At 37.0% G+C, this 16,057-nt stretch overlaps 1 protein-coding gene across 4 annotated transcripts in view; it reads left to right on the top strand.

Annotated features, from left to right (window-relative positions):
• The window catches only part of MIGA1 (mitoguardin 1), a 92,197-nt gene that overhangs the window by 18,168 nt on the left and 57,972 nt on the right, over positions 1–16,057 (top strand). For all 4 annotated transcript variants that reach the window (XM_054479979.2, XM_054479987.2, XM_063653892.1 and 1 more), the window contains exons 3-7: positions 3,537–3,714; positions 5,485–5,621; positions 9,172–9,298; positions 13,647–13,780; positions 15,023–15,146. In XM_054479979.2, coding sequence (XP_054335954.1) covers positions 3,537–3,714; positions 5,485–5,621; positions 9,172–9,298; positions 13,647–13,780; positions 15,023–15,146 — 700 coding nt within the window. The remainder of the gene's footprint in view (positions 1–3,536; positions 3,715–5,484; positions 5,622–9,171; positions 9,299–13,646; positions 13,781–15,022; positions 15,147–16,057) is intronic.

The following is a 16,057-nucleotide window of genomic DNA, read 5'->3' as shown; positions in this document are numbered from 1 at the left end:
ATTGTATATTGACTTTGTATTCTGTTATCTTGTGAAACTTACCTACTAGTTATAGGAGCTTTTTTGTAGATTCTTTGGAACTTTATAGACAGCTGTATCATTTGTGAATAGTTTTACTTCTTCTTTTCTAATATATATTCCTTTTATTCCTGTTTCTTAATTTTTTGTACTGGCTAGTACTTCTAATATGACATTGGTGAAATGACATCCTTGCCTTGTTCATGATCTTATGGGGAAAGCATTTAGTTTTTCACCATTAAGCATGATCTTAGCTACAAGTTTTTAAAATAAATACCCTTTATCAGATGGAGGAATTTCCCTTTTGTGTTAGTTCCCCAGAGTTACCATAACAAATTACTACAAACTTGGTGACTTAAAACAATAGAAATTTAATTTTTTAGTTATGGAGGCTGAAATCACAGTGTGGCAGAGCCACACTTCCTCTGAAGGTTCTAGGGGAGAATCCTTCCTTGCCTTTTCCAGCTTCTGGTGACTCCAGACATTCTTGGCTGTAGCAGCATGGATTAGTCAGTTCTCACTCTGCTGATAAAGACATACCTGAGACTGGGTAATTTATAAAGAAAAAGAGGTTTAATGGACTCACAGTTCCACATGGCTGGTGAGGCCTCACAATTATGGTAGAAGACAAAAGGCGCGTTTTTCATGGCGGCAGACAAGAGAGAAGTGAGAGCCAAGCGAGAGGGGTTTCCCCTTATAAAAGCATCAGCTCTTGTGAGACATATTCTCTACCACGAGAACAGTAGGAAACTGCCCCTATGATTTAATTATCTCCCACGGGGCCCAACTCGCAACACGTGGGATTTATGGGAGCTACAATTCAAGATGAGATTTGGGTGGGGATATAGCCAAACCATATCACAGCATAGCTTCAGTCTCTTTACATGGCCTTCCCCTTTGTGTATTTATGGTTTACAAAGATACTTTCATTGGATTGAGGGCACACCTTAATCCAGTATGGTCTCATCTAAATTCTTAATTATATCAGCAAAGACCCTATTTTCAAATATGATCACATTCTGATGTTCCGGGTGGACATGAATCATTCCGGGACACTATTCAACCTACTACACCTTCTATTCCTAATTTGCTGGGAGTTTTTTAAGTAGTCATAAATGGATGTTGAATGTTTTAAAGTGTTCTTTTCACTTCTGTTGAGATAATATTATGGCTTTCTTTAGTTGATATTATGGTAAGTTACATTGATTTTTAAATGTTGAACCAGATTTGCATTCCTAGGATGTATACCACTTGGTTATTTATATATTTTTTAATATATTGATGGATTTTATTTGTTAATATTTTGTGGAAGATTTTTGGCATCTATCAATGAGAGATATTAACCTATACTTTTATTTTTTGTGATGTCTTTGTCTGGCTTTGATATTAACTGTCCCCAACTTAACAATTTTTCAACTTCACAATGATGCACAACCATTGCAAATTTGACATAATGTACGGTATTCAATAAATTACATGAGATATCTAATACTTTCTCATAAAAGAGGCTTTGTGTTACATGATTTTGCCCAAATGTAGACTAATGTATTAATAAGTGTTGTGAGCGTGTTTAAGATAGGCTAGTTTAAGCCATGATGTTTGGTAGTTTGGGTTTATTAAATCTATTTTTGACTTACGTTTTTAAACTTAGGATGGGTTTATTGGCTATAACCCCATTATAAGCAAACAGCATCTGGACTAGATTGATAACATGAGTGGGAAGTATCTTCATTGTGTGAAATTGATACTGTTTCTTCTTTAACTACTTGGTGTAATTTGGCCTTCAGTTTTCTTTGTTGGAAGGTTTTTAACTACCTATTCAATTTCTTTAATAGATATTTAACTGCTCGTGTTACCTGTTTTTTTTCCGAGTGAGTTTTGATTTTGTCCTTTATGGTCATAGAATTGTTTATAGGATCCTTTTTACAGACCTTTGTGAGGTCTGCAGTAATGACTCCTCTTTTTTTTCTGATTTTGGTAATTGCGTCATTCTTGCTTTTTTTTCTTAATGAGACTGGCTAGAGGTTTTATTAGTTTTCCTTCCAAGAAACACCCGCTGTTGGTCTTACTGATTTCTGCTTTAATCTTTATAATGCTTCCTGTCTCCTGCTTGTTTTAGGTTGAATTTGTACTTCTTTTTCTAGATTCTTAAGTTGAAAGCTTAGATTACTGATTTGATATCTTTCCTTTTTTAATATAAGCATTTAATGGCATAAATTTCTCTCCAAAGTTAAAGATGCATCCACAGTTTAAGGCTTTTGTTCTTTAATGGCGATAGAGGAGAAAGGTTATGGTGCCGGTTCATGCCCTCCACAGAAGCTGCTCTTTCCCTCCCTCTGTACCATTAGGGAGACTTTTGTAGGACTCTTTCAGTATTTTCTACGAGTGCCTGGTGATTCTTGATGATAAGGTATGCAAAAAAGGTGTGGATTTCACCTACATTTGCACCACCTCTCTCCAGCCTCTCAACAGTGTATTCTTTCTCCACCAGTTTTGAAACCATGCTTGCTGACCTCTTCTTGCTAACGTCCTGCTGTGTCTTGTCCGTGTAAGCCAATGCTAATGTCTTATCTCTCTGCAAATGCCTGTCTCATTAGTTTATGTGGCAATTGGTTGCCCTCTGATCTCCGTATTCTGATGGAGTCAGAATACTTTATTTTGTTGTTGGAAGGTTGAAAGTGACATTCTTTCCAGCTCTCAACATTCCAAGCTTTTAGCTTTATTTTAGAGTTCCTTTGCTTTTAGGTATTTAATAGTGTTTGTCTCCCAAGAGAAAGTTAATCGCTTCTTGCTCTGATGTTAGTACTTATATAACTTAGTACTTGTATAACTGTATTTATCACATTATACTCTAATTATTTGCCAACATATCTGTCTCCACTCTTAGCACACTGCTTGAGGGAAATAGACAAGTATATGCAAAATGCAAGATCTGTGACCTCCGTATACCTAGTGCTTCCTGATTGGTTGTAGGCACTTACTATGTGCTCATAGAATAGAATTACAGTAAGATTTTAATTTATAACACAGTCCTGGTACTTTAAGATTCTGAAGAAATATTTGTTAAATAATTCGTGAATAAAATGGCTTATTTAGAAAGTATTTAGAAATGGATTTAGCTTCTATTTCCTCAGATTTCCAGATAGTTTTTTTTTGAAGCTCAGTTTAATCATCCCTGTAAAAAATCTTGCTGTGATTCAGATAGAAAATTCAGTTGCGTGAATTAATCCTTAATTGCTCAAAAAATATTAACGGGGTTGAATTATTTTCTGCTCCTATTGACTTTGGGGTAATATTGTTTACCTGAGATCTTCAGAGTAGTGAGTAATAAATTACAACATTTAAGATATTTTTAAAAAAAATCAAATTGGGCTAGCTTGTCATTGAAAGAGTGAAGTGATATTCTCTTGATAGTATTTAGAAATAGGTTAGATTAAGAGTAAGTTTAGTTATTAGGTCCTTCTTTTAAGTGGACAAATTAAAGAGATTTTTTTCAATTTTAACTGAATCTTTTCCAGATCAAATTTTCTCCGGTGGCTAAAAAGTTGTTTGTGGTAACTGCAGTGAGTGCTATATCTGTAATTTTTCTGGCCCATCACTTTAAAAGAAAACATGGAAAGAAGAAAGGAAAAATATTACCATGGGAACCAGAGCACCTCATACTTGAATACACTAAAAGAGCAGCATCAGACAAAGGTATGTGGAAATAGTTGAATTAAGTGTACAAAAGAAATTTTATGTGTAAATCATAACTGGAATACAGTGATTTTGGTCTTTTAGTCTCCAGAATTTTCTTCCTAATATATTATTTAACTCAAAAGTAGTACAGATTTATTTTAGAAAGATTAGAAAATGTAGATAAGCAAACAGAAAAAATTAAAATTACTTGGCATTCTGGTACCCAGAAATAACTACTGATAATACTTTCATGTATATCAGCCCACTTATATTTGCATTTAAATGTCATATTGAGACATAAAATGTTATATACAAGTAAATTATTTATGTATTTTAAGTAAAATTGTGATCAGACATTTTGTAACCTGCTTTTAAGATATTTGACAGTGTGGAAGAATGTCTTTCCAGGTTAATAAATATCCGTCTGTGCTATCATTTTTAATATGTAACTAGTGTTAATTTGTACGAATGTACCCCAATTTATTTAATCATTTCCCCATTGTTCCCTTTAGGATGTTTGTGTTTTTCTTATTTTGCGTATCCTTGTCTATTTTCCTTAGTATGTAGAGTTCAAGAAGTAAGTTGTTGTCTTTTAAAGGATCTTTAATTTTTGGTAAAGATATCGTATGAATAAAAATAATTTCTTAAACATGCTGAGTTTCTTAGTTTTTTATTATTTAGTGAGTGTGTGATATGCTTTTGTGATTCATCTGTCCAGCATACAATTAATGAGTGACTATTTCGTACCGAGTGCAGTGAACATTGCAACAGTAATGATTGCTGTCACTTGCTGAGATTTTATTAGGTCTCAGGTAAGTGCCATATATTCAGTGCTTTATTTAACCTTACAGCAATCCTATGAGTTAGGACTATAGTCTTGTTATTGTTTCTATTTTCTACGTAAAGAAAACTGAGATATGCAAAAGCTAAGTGACTTACCCAAGGTCATATAATTTATAAGTGCCAGGATTTGAATCCAGAAACATCTTAACTGCTGCATTAAGAAAAACTTACTCAGCATGGTGACTCGTTACTATAATTCCAGCACTTTGGGAGGCCAAAGCAGGAGGATGGCTTGAGCCCAGGAGCTTAAACCAGCCTGGACAACATAGTGGGACCACATCTCTACAAAAATAACAATAAAAAAATTGTTTTTTTTGGTGTGGTGGCACAGCTAGCTAGTCCCAGCTACTTGGGAGGCTGAAGTGGGAGGATCACCTGACCCAGGAGGTCAGTGCTGCAGTGAGACATGATTGCACCACTGCACTCCAGCCAGGGTGACAGAGTGAGATCTTTTCTCAAAAAAAAGAAAAAAAAACCCAAAAAACTAATGTCAGTCTTAGAAGAATGGATAGATGAGTAGAAGAGGCAGAACTATAACTAATTTCAATGCAATGAGATTTGGGTAAGGTTTAGATGTAATTCAGAAAAGGAAATGCCTGTATTTTGTTAAATTTGCAGTTTAACAAAATTGTAAATTTAACATAGTCACCAGTATTTTTATACTGGTTACAATAGACCATTCAAATACCATCCTAATTTATTAGGTGAATATTCTATTCTTCATTTCAGAAGCAGATTTTAGCAGTGTTGAAAAAAGATTATATAAGATTATGTAAAGATTTAGATTTTAATAATGGTGTACATGTAATAATTTACACAATTGAGTGATGCATGTTTTAAAATTAGAAGCTTTCTGGGTGAATATATTATAAACTCTGAAATTTTTACGTGAAATTTATCATTGGCGTTATTGATACTTTTAATATTAGTATGTTTATTTGATAGGTTCAAGTTGTTCCAGTAGCAGACAGAATTTGACATTATCTTTGAGTTCTACCAAAGACAAAGGATCTCAAGCTTGTAACTATGCTAATGGAGGACTTTTCAGTAAATATTCAGGTTCTGCACAGAGTTTGGCTTCTGTAAGTACAGAAAAAATATTTTTAAAATTTTTGTTTATATATATTTTGTGATCTATTAGTTTAAGTGTCATATACTTATAGTTCTTAGTATGGAAATACTCTTAAGAAATCATCTGAATCTGCTTTCTTTAGGCAAGTAAAGTGCCTTTTTGCTGACTATTAGTCAATTTGGTTCTAGGTTTCTTTGAATAAGTGATGTGGTCTCATGGGGTCCTGTGAAAATAGTGTTGATGTGGAAGTATTGCTTCAAAATTAGATGTTGTTGTTTTCACTTATTTGTGGGAGCTAAAAATTAAAACAATTGAACTCATAGAGATAGAGAGTAGAATGATGGTTACCAGAGGCTGGGAAAGGTAATGGGGGGTGGAGGGGAAGTGGAATGGTTAATGGGTAAAAAAATATAGGCAGATAGAATAAATAAGATCTAGTATTTGATAGCACAATAGGGTGACTGCAGTCAACATAAAGTATTATACATTAAAAAGTAACTAAAAGAGTATAATTAGATTGTTTATAACACAAAGAAGGGATAAATGCTTAAAGATAAAGGTGATGGATACCCCATTTACCCTGATGTGATCACTACATGTTGTAATATCAAAATGTCTTATGTACCCCATAAATATTTACACCTACTATATATCCACAAAAATCAAAAATTAAAATTAAAGAGTTATTAATTTAAAAGAATTAGCTGTTCTGCAAGAAGCTGGACAATGCAGCCAGACTTTGTGCTGGGTCACATTAATCACTTGATGAGCCTACTTAGGTGAAAGTATTTGGTTTGCTGAAGCCAAGTGTGAGGTTCTTCACCTCCTTCTTTGGATCATTAATACAGTATTGACTGACAAGCAGGAGGCTGCCCATCTTTATTTGGAACATTACTATTAATGCTGATTGACAAGTGAGGAATGAAGTTAGTATTTGTTTAAATCTAATGTGATTTAAACATTAATTTAAAAAACAGGTAGAATATATACCTGCTATTAAATACAGAACAGGCAAAAGAATATACAATGAGAGCTGGGTGCTGTGGTGGTGCCTATAGTCTCAGCTATTCAGAAGACTGAGGCAAAATTACTTCAGTCCAGGAGTTTGAAGACAGCCTGGGCAACATAGCGAAACTTTGTCTCTAAAAAAAAAAATAATAAAATAAATGTGTTCCTGATCCACTCAGTTCCTCTCCATGGAGATAAACAACATTAACAATTTCTTTTTTTTTTTTTTTTTTTTGAGATGAAGTCTTGCTCTGTTGCCCAGGCTGGAGCGCAGTGGCGCGATGAGCTGGAACTCAGCTCATTGCAACCTCCACCTCCTGGGTTCAAGCGATTCTCCTGCCTCAGCCTCCCAAGTAGCTGGGATTACAGGCATGTGCCACCACACCCGGGTAATTTTTGTATTTTTAGTAGAGATGGAGTTAACCATGTTGGCTAGGCTGGTCTCGAACTCCTGACCTGGTGATCCGCCTACCTCAGCCTCCCAAATTGCTAGGATTACAGGCGTGAGCCACCGTGCCTGGCCTGTATTCATTTTTTCTTCATAGTTTATAGAACACCATATTCTGTTCTGTACCTTGCTTCCATATTTCTTTTTTTTTTTTTGAGACGGAGTCTCACTCTGTTGCCCAGGCTGGAGTGCAGTGGCACGATCTCCGCTCACTGCAAACTCTACATCCTGGGTTCATGCCATTCTCCTGGCTCAGCCTCCTGAGTAGCTGGGACTACAGGCACCCGCCACCACACTCGGCTGATTTTTTGTATTTTTTAGTAGAGACAGGGTTTCACTGTGTTAGCCAGGATGGTCTCGATCTCCTGATCTCGTGATTCACCTGCCTCAGCCTCCTAAAGTGCTGGGATTACAGGCGTGAGCCACCACACCTGGCCCCTTGCTTCCATATATTCCATATTTCACTGGAATATATAGCTGCCCTATTCTGTAATGCCTAAAAATGTACTAAATTTTTAAAGGCTCTTCTAGGATAGGAATAGCTAAATCAAAGGCCTACAGACTTTCAGTTTCTCTGTGAAACCAAGCAGCATAATGAAGAATATGCCTATCCTTTTTTTTTTTTTTTTGTCTTTTTGGCAGTGTATTGATGGAATATACCTATTCTTTTTTCTTTTCTTTTTTTTTTTTTTTTTGAGATGGAGTCTCACTCTATTGCCCAGGCTGGAGGGCAGTGGCGTGATCTTGGCTCACTGCAACCTCCACCTCCCGGGTTCAAGTGATTCTCCTGCCTCAGCCTCCCGAGTAGCTGGGATTACAGGCATGCACCACCACACTCGGCTAATTTTTGTATTTTTACATGGTTTCACCATGTTGGCTTGGCTGGTCTCGAACTCCTGACCTCAAGTGATCTGCCCGATTCAGCTTCCAAAGTGCTGGGATTACAGGCGTGAGCCACTGCGCCTGGCCAGAATGTGCCTGTTCTATAATGTGAACTTCCTCAGTGTCTGAGTTCTGAATTTCCTCAATTGAAAGTTGAAGCCCTTGTTGACTAGAAGTAGAGGTGAATTTCATGATAATAGTGTAACAAGTCTTCAGAATCACTGTACTGTACTTGCCTAACTGAACTAGTCATTCCTCTTTTGTTAAATCTTACAATTTAACAAAAATATAAATTTAACATAGTTGCCAGTATTTTTATACTGATTACAGTAGACCATTCAAATACCACCCTAATTAATTAGGTGAATATTTTACTCTTCATTTCAGAAGCAGCATAATCTGTAGGCTGTATGTTGTAACTTGTTGCTCCTAGGCTACAAACCTGTACCACATGCTACTGAACTGAATAATGTAGGCAATTGAAACACAGTGGTATTTGTGTATCTAAACATATCTGAACATAGAAAAAGTACAGTAAAAATACAATTTTGTAATCTTACGGTAGGGTTGACTATTGTATATGCAGTCCGTCATTGACCCAGATGTTATGTCGAAAGTGTCTGTAGTTAGTTTGAGATGCCAGCAGAAGAGCCAAATGGAGTCACCTAAAAGGCAAATGAAAATGTGGGCTTAGATTTCTCAAAACTGAACTGGAATTAGGACAGAACTGGAGTTAGGAATTTGAGAATCATCTGCATAGAGGTGATTTGAAATGATTTGCTCAGTGGACCTTGCTAGGAGAGGGCATTTACAAAGATGATAGTGGCTTTTTTATTTTAGGTATCATTTAGCAGAGAGTCAGCATTGTAAAACATTCTAAAAGAAAAATAAGCTAGCTTAAATCACAGTAGGTATAGATAAAATTTATAAGTGAATGCTTAAAAGAATAAATGATATAAACATAACTGCCTGATTTCTGATGGAAATAAGTGATTTACATTCAAAATATTACTCTACTTGTGTATTTTTGAGCAAACAGGCTTAGAATAGAGTCGTGATTTCTAAGTTTGGTTGAATATCATCAGAATTATTTCTTCATGTGGAAATTACATGGATTGTCTTACCACTGATAAGATTTATAAAAATAATTTGTAAATATGAAAGATCACAATATACTATCATGAGAGAGATTTGAAGTAACTTCTGTCCATCTTAATTTTAGGTCCAGAGTGTCAATTCTTGTCATAGCTGCGCTTGTGGCAATTCTAATTCCTGGGACAAAGTAGATGAAGATGATATTAAACTTGTTAATATTCCTGTGACTACTCCAGAGAACTTATACTTAATGGGTAGGAATGAGATGATAACATTTTAAGATATTGTGCTCACATTTAATTTGTTTTGTTCTTGTTTTTTATTTATTGAGACAGACAGGGTCTCGCTGTGTCACAGGCTGGAGTACAGTGGTGCGATTACTGCTCATTGCAGCCTCAACTTCCCGGGCTCAAGTGATCCTCCCACCTCAGCCTCCTGAGTAGCTGGGACCACAGGCACATACCACCATGCCCAGCTAATTTTTTTAAAAAAATTTTGTAGAGATGGGGTTTTGTCATGTTGCCAGGTTGGTCTTGAACTCCTGAGCTCAAGCAGTCTGCCCGCCTCAGCCTCCCAAAGTACTGGGATTACATGCATGAGCCACCGCGGTCGGTGGTAAGTTGAAATTAAAAAACTGAATTGTTCTAAGAGAAGCAACTATAATTTTAAATGTTCTTATATCCGTTGTATCTAGTCTTCATAACATTATACATTGTATTAGTTTAAACTAATACAACAAAATTAAAACAGCAGAAAGAGTTTTTGGAGGCTAGAATTTCATTATCACTGGGCTGAAATCAATATGTCAGTAGAGCCATGCTCTCTCTGGAGGCTTAGGGGAGAATCTTTTCCTGGCCTCTTCCAGCTTTTGGTGGCTTCCAACATTGTTTGGCTTGTGGCCACATCATTCCAGTCTCTACCTTTGTCTTCGTGTCACATTCTCCTCTGTGTGTATCAAATCTCCCTCTCTCTCTTTTTTTTTTTTTTTTTTGAGACAGAGTCTCACTCTCGCCCAGGCTAGAGTGCAGTGGTGCAACATTGGCTCGCTGCAACCTCCACCTCCCGAGTTCAAGTGATTCTCATGCCTCAGCCTCCCAAGTAGTTGGGCTTACAGGTGTGCATCACCACCCCTGGCTAATTTTTTGTATTTTTAGTAGAGATGGGGTTTTACCGTGTTAGTCAGGCTGGTCTTGAACTCCTGAGCTCAGTTGATTTACCCACCTCGGCCTCCTGAAGTGCTGGGATTACAGGCGTGAGCCACCTCACCCAGCCACCTTTCTCTTACAAGGACACTTTTGATTAGATTTAGGGCCCACCAGATAAAGTAGGATAATCTCCCTGTGTTGGGTAGGATTCTTGATTACATCTACAAAGATGTAAGATGTTACCTTTATTTATAAGGTAACATTTACATGTTCTAGGAATTGGGACCTGATATCTTTGGGTGACCATTATTCAGCCTACTACACTATCTTAACCTAATCTGTTGACTGTTATGTAATGAATCTATCAGAATTCACTTTACTAAATATGTTTTATCTAGCTATCATTTGTATTATATCCAGAAAAAAATTTTAAATAGAAAGAGGCTTTCTGTGTTTCACATCTCAGTATTTCTTGACTTGACCATGAACATGTCTGTGGAGCCTCACTGGAGCCCTGAAGAAGAACCAAATGAACCTGTTGTTGAATCAGAAGATTCAAATGCTTTTCCCTGTTCTCTATTCTGTTTCAGGCTATCTTCCTTTTAGTGGAAATACATAATAAAAAACAGAACCAGTAAACTTGATGTGGCCCTGGCCAGTGAGCAGTAAAGGGTTGATGGCTCTGTGTAGAAGGACTGAGTGCCTCAGAATGCATTCCTACTCTCTAGAATAGTTAGACTATCTCATCTCCAGTGCCATCACAGTGGGTACTCCTATGGGGAAAGAAGGTCTCCAGAGAGTTAAATTCACTGTATTTCTAGATTACTCTGTGTCTAGGAAACTTAACATTCACAGCTTCTGTTAATATTACAAGTTTATGGCTGGATATGGTGGCATGTACCTGTAGTCTTACCTACTTGGGAGGCTGAGGCAGGAGGATCACTTGAACCTAGGAGTTCAAGGTTACAGTGAGCTAATTGTGCCACTGCACTACAGCCTGGGTGACAGAGGCTGTTTTCTTAAAACAACAACAAGAACAACAACAAAAACCTCAGAATATTAAAAATTCAAATTGAAGAAATACAGAGTAAAACTAGAGACACCACAGGGGGTCTTTGTGTTACAGGATTAAGATTGCAAGGAGCCCTGTGGACCACCTGGTATCATCACCCATCTGTTTCAATTCTCTTCATAAAATTGAAGACATTAAAAAAAGATTGGTGACATATGTTTGACTTGCTGTTACAAAACTGATATTTGGTAGTCTGGACTATATTCTATAGTGAGGTAGACATAGTACTTCTAGAGGAGACAGGTTTTATCTTTGTGTTATACAACTCTGCTGTAAAATAATTCTTCCTGAAGCCAAGTGTGGTGGCACATGCTTGTAGTCCCAGCTACTTGAGAGGCTGAAGTGGGAGGATCCCTTGAGCCCAGAAGTACAAGACCAACCTGGGGAACATTGTAAGACCCCATCTCTGAAAAAAGAGACCAAAAAAACCTAAAAAAAATAAATAAAATAATTATTCCTGTGTTCATATGTTCAGCCAAAATAATAAGTGTATAGAAGGGATAGTGTGAGAAAAGGATGAAGAAATTAGAGTTGTATAACTTGGAGAAAGGAGAATAGACAGTGATATAATTGGTTTTTATGTGCATAAATGTTTTATGAGGAAGATTCAAAAGCTGTTTTTTGCTACAGAAAATCAAACAAGAAGGAAAGGCCTACATTTCATTTTAAGAAATTTTAGGCTAGGTGCGGTGGCTCACACCTGTAATCCCATAACTTAGGGTGGCTGTGGTGGGAGGATTGCTTGAGCCCAGGAGTTTGAGACCAGCCTAGGTAACATAGTGAAACCTCATCTCTACAAATAAATAAATACATACATTTAAAAAAATAAAAGAGGCTGCGTGTGGTGGCTCACGCCTGTAATCCCAGCACTTTGGAAGGCTGAGGCTGATGGATCACCTGAGGTCAGGAGTTCGAGACCAGTGTGGCCAGCATGGTGAAACCCCATCTCTACTGAAAATACAAAAATTAGCTGGGCGTGGTGGTACATGTCTGTAATCCCAGTTACTTGGGAGGCTGAGGTAGGAGGTTGCAGTGAGCCGAGATGACGCCACTGCTCTCCAGCCTGGGCAACAGAGTGAGACTCTGTCTCAATAAATAAATAAATAAATAAATAAATAAATGAATGACAAATAAATACGAAATTTTATTCATTTAGGATTGTAGTTTCTATAGGTAATTGAAGAAATGACTTGAGAGGAGAGGTATTTTTTAGCTACCATATCTTAAAAACATCGAGAGAATGACTTGCCCAGATTCTTAAACAGCTTTTAAAGATCTTTTTCTTTAATATTTAACATCTTAAAAATACTTTAAAAGTTGAAGTTTTAAACTATTTTTGTTTTGTTTGAGTGCATAATTATTTTTGTAAGCCTTGTTTTTTACTTTGGAGAAAAGGAATCACATATTCATTTTTTTTTCACACAAAGCTTTCTCTCAGCAAGGAAATGAAATTCCTGCTTGGACTATAACTAACTTTTGATGGGTTCATTCAGTATCTTGCAGATTTTTAACTCTGGCCCACCAATTTATCCAAATCCGCCTGTTGGGATCATAGTAGTTCAGGACACCCTTTAAGGGACAAAAGGTGGAAAAGGCTTTTATTTTAGACTTCTATATTATTGTCTTTTCTTCAGCTTTACTTTCTTTTTTTTGAGACAGACTCTTGCTCTGTTACCTAGACTGGAGTGCAGTGGCACAATCTCGGCTCACTGCAACCTCTGCCTCCCAGGTTCAAGCCGATTCTCCTGCGTCAGCCTCCTGAGTAGCCATGATTACAGGCACGTATCACCACACCTGGCTGATTTTTGTATTTTTGGTAGAGATGGGGTTTTCCCATGTTGGCCAGGCTGGTCTCGAACTCCTGACCTCAGGTGATCCACCCACCTTGGGCTCCCAAAGTGCTGGGATTACAGTCATGAGCCACCGCGCCGGGCCATCTTCAGCTTTACTTTCTTCTTCTGAGAACTTATAAACCCAGTAGCTTTTTGTAAACTGGTTTCTTCTATCTTCCCATTAGTTTTCCTTTTAATTTACAGGGATATTTTGAAACATAGTTGTGTGACTATAAAAAATAGCTATTACTGTGGAACTTTTGATGAATTCATTATATTCTTTTAGAAAAATTCTGAGCACCATATACATTTGTGTTATATTTTTAAAGAAATGAAAACATTGGCCATTTTGTCTCTGATTTTTGGTTAACTGGAACCATAGGCTGAGAATGTATTGGGAAACTAAGATTCTGCCATGAAATGATGTATGATTCTTTAGTGTCAAAATTAGACTGTGACATCAGTGATAACGTATGAAAACATTTCAGGCCCCAATAATTTTATTTTGGCATTGGTTTTGCTCAGTTAAAATTGTTCTGTTCTTAATTTTTAGGTATGGAATTGTTTGAAGAAGCATTGCGTCGATGGGAACAAGCTCTGACCTTTCGCAATAGACAGGCTGAAGATGAAGCCTGTGGTTCCATTAAACTGGGTGCAGGAGATGCCATTGCTGAAGAAAATGTAGATGTAAGGGTGATTGATTTGAGTGGTCTTTGTAATATTAGAAGAATCAAACTTTTTTTTTGTTTTTTTGGTAGAGGTAGGGTTTCACTGTTGTTACCCAGGCTGAGTCTTGAACTCCTGGGCTCAAGCGATCTTCCCGCCTTGTCCTCTGAGTAGTTAGGACTATAGGGATGCACCACCATGCCAGGCTAATTTTAAATTTTTTGTAAAGATGGGTGTCTCACTATGTTGCCCAGGCTGGTCTCGAACTCCTGGTCTCAGGCAACACTTTCACTTTGGCCTCCCAGAGTGCTGGGGATTATAGGCATGAGCCAAGGTGCTGGCCCAAAGTATTTTTTAATGTTGATTCAGTGTATTTGCTTTATGTGCATTTAATAGAACTGTTTTTTTCTTCTTCCTTGGGACTATGTGGGGTATTTCTTATTGGTCTTTTTCTATCCAGGTAGTTGTTAAATGCGAGATTTACCATTCATCAAGTTTACTGACTTTCCCAGGATATGCAAAATAAACAGATTGATTTCTAAAGGATTTTTTTTTTTAAAGAAATGGGGACTTGCTATGTTGCCCAGGTTGGAGTACAGTGGTTGTTCATAGGAACAATCATAGTACACTATACCCTAGAACTCCTGGGCTCAATCAGTTCTTCTGCCTCAGTCTCCCAAGCAGCTGGGACTGCAGGTACATTCTACCTTGTCTGGCTTGGAATTTGTTAAAGTTTGATTTGTGCTTTGGGATTAATTAAGTGCCATTATGTTCATAAAAATCACATAGAGATGTAGAGCTAGACTAGTCCTTATTGATTATTTAGTTAAGCTAGTGGTTCTCAAACTTGAGAATGCGTAAGAATCACCTAGAGGACTTGTTAAAACACAGATTTGGAGGCCCTACCCCATGGGTTTCTCATTGACTAGGACTGGGGTGGATCCTAAGAATTTGCATTTCTACCAAGTTCTTGGGTGATAATGAAGCTGCTGGCTCAGGGACCTTACTTTGAGAACTCTCAATTTAGTCTAACTCCTTAATTTTATAGGTAAAGAAACTGAATCACTAAGAACTAAGGTAATTTTGCCAAAGACACAGCTAGAACCCAGGCCTCTTGACTTCTGCTGTTGTACTCTTTCCACCATCTCTCAGTAGTTTTTTATATTACTCACTTTCTTTGCCTTTTATTTAAAAGTGGGAAAAATATTTAGAATTTTAACATTAGAGTTTAATTTGTTCTGTGTACTTTTTCTCTCCTCGTAGGATATTATTAGTACTGAATTTATCCATAAACTCGAAGCTCTGCTGCAAAGAGCCTATCGTCTCCAAGAGGAGTTTGAAGCTACCCTTGGGGCATCTGATCCTAATTCCCTTGCTGATGATATTGGTAAGATGGATATTTCATATGGCTTTTATGAAATGTTTACTTTTCTTTTATATCCTTGGAATCATCTGCATAAGTGTCTGTCTTACGTAATAATAGGTTACTTAAAAAAAAAAACTAGCCAAGAGAAAACATTTTTATCATATTTCTTTTTTCTTTCAGTTTTAATTTTCAAATGAACTAATGCCCTTAAGATACAAATTCAAGTACTTATCATAGGCAGAACTGTGACATTATTTTAAAATATATTGTGGGTGAAAAAAAATCTAGTTAAGAGTGTTGGAAGGAGAAAAGAATAAACAAAAATATACAAATGGGACAGACTCAGCACTTCAGAAATATACATATAATATTACTTAAAATACTTTAAAGAATTATATGTGTTGGGGCCCACTTTAATCACAGGATAGCTGTTGATGTAAATAGTCAATACATACATCATTATGGGTCATTACCTTTGTTTCCTACTTTAAAGAGAAAAGAGTTTTAAAGATACTTTTTAAAAAGTTTTTTATTTTTTATTTTTTTGAGACAGGATATCTGTTGCCCAGGTGGGAGTGCAGTGACACGATCACAGCTCACTGCAGCCTTGAGCTACTGGGCTCAAGTGATCCACCTGCCTCAGCCTCCCAAGTAGCTGGGACTATAGGCACATGCCACCATGCCTTGCTAATTAAAAAGATTTTTTTGTGGAGACAAGGTGAAGTTCTTTTTTTTTTTTTTTTTCTTTTTGAGGCAGAGTCTCACTCACTCTGTCACCCAGGCTGGGGTGCAGTGGCATGATCTCGGCTCAACTCAACCTCCGCCTCCCAAGTTCATGCAATTCTCTTGCCTCAGCTTCCTGAGTAGCTGGGATTACAGGCATGTGCCACCATACCCAGCTAATTGTTGTATTTTTAATAGAGGCGGGGTTT

The sequence above is a fragment of the Pongo pygmaeus genome, chromosome 1 (genome assembly GCF_028885625.2).
Source record: "Pongo pygmaeus isolate AG05252 chromosome 1, NHGRI_mPonPyg2-v2.0_pri, whole genome shotgun sequence".
Classification (NCBI taxonomy): domain Eukaryota; kingdom Metazoa; phylum Chordata; class Mammalia; order Primates; family Hominidae; genus Pongo; species Pongo pygmaeus.
The sequence above is the reverse complement of the archived record's forward strand: the minus strand, read 5'-3'. Positions and strand labels throughout refer to the sequence as shown.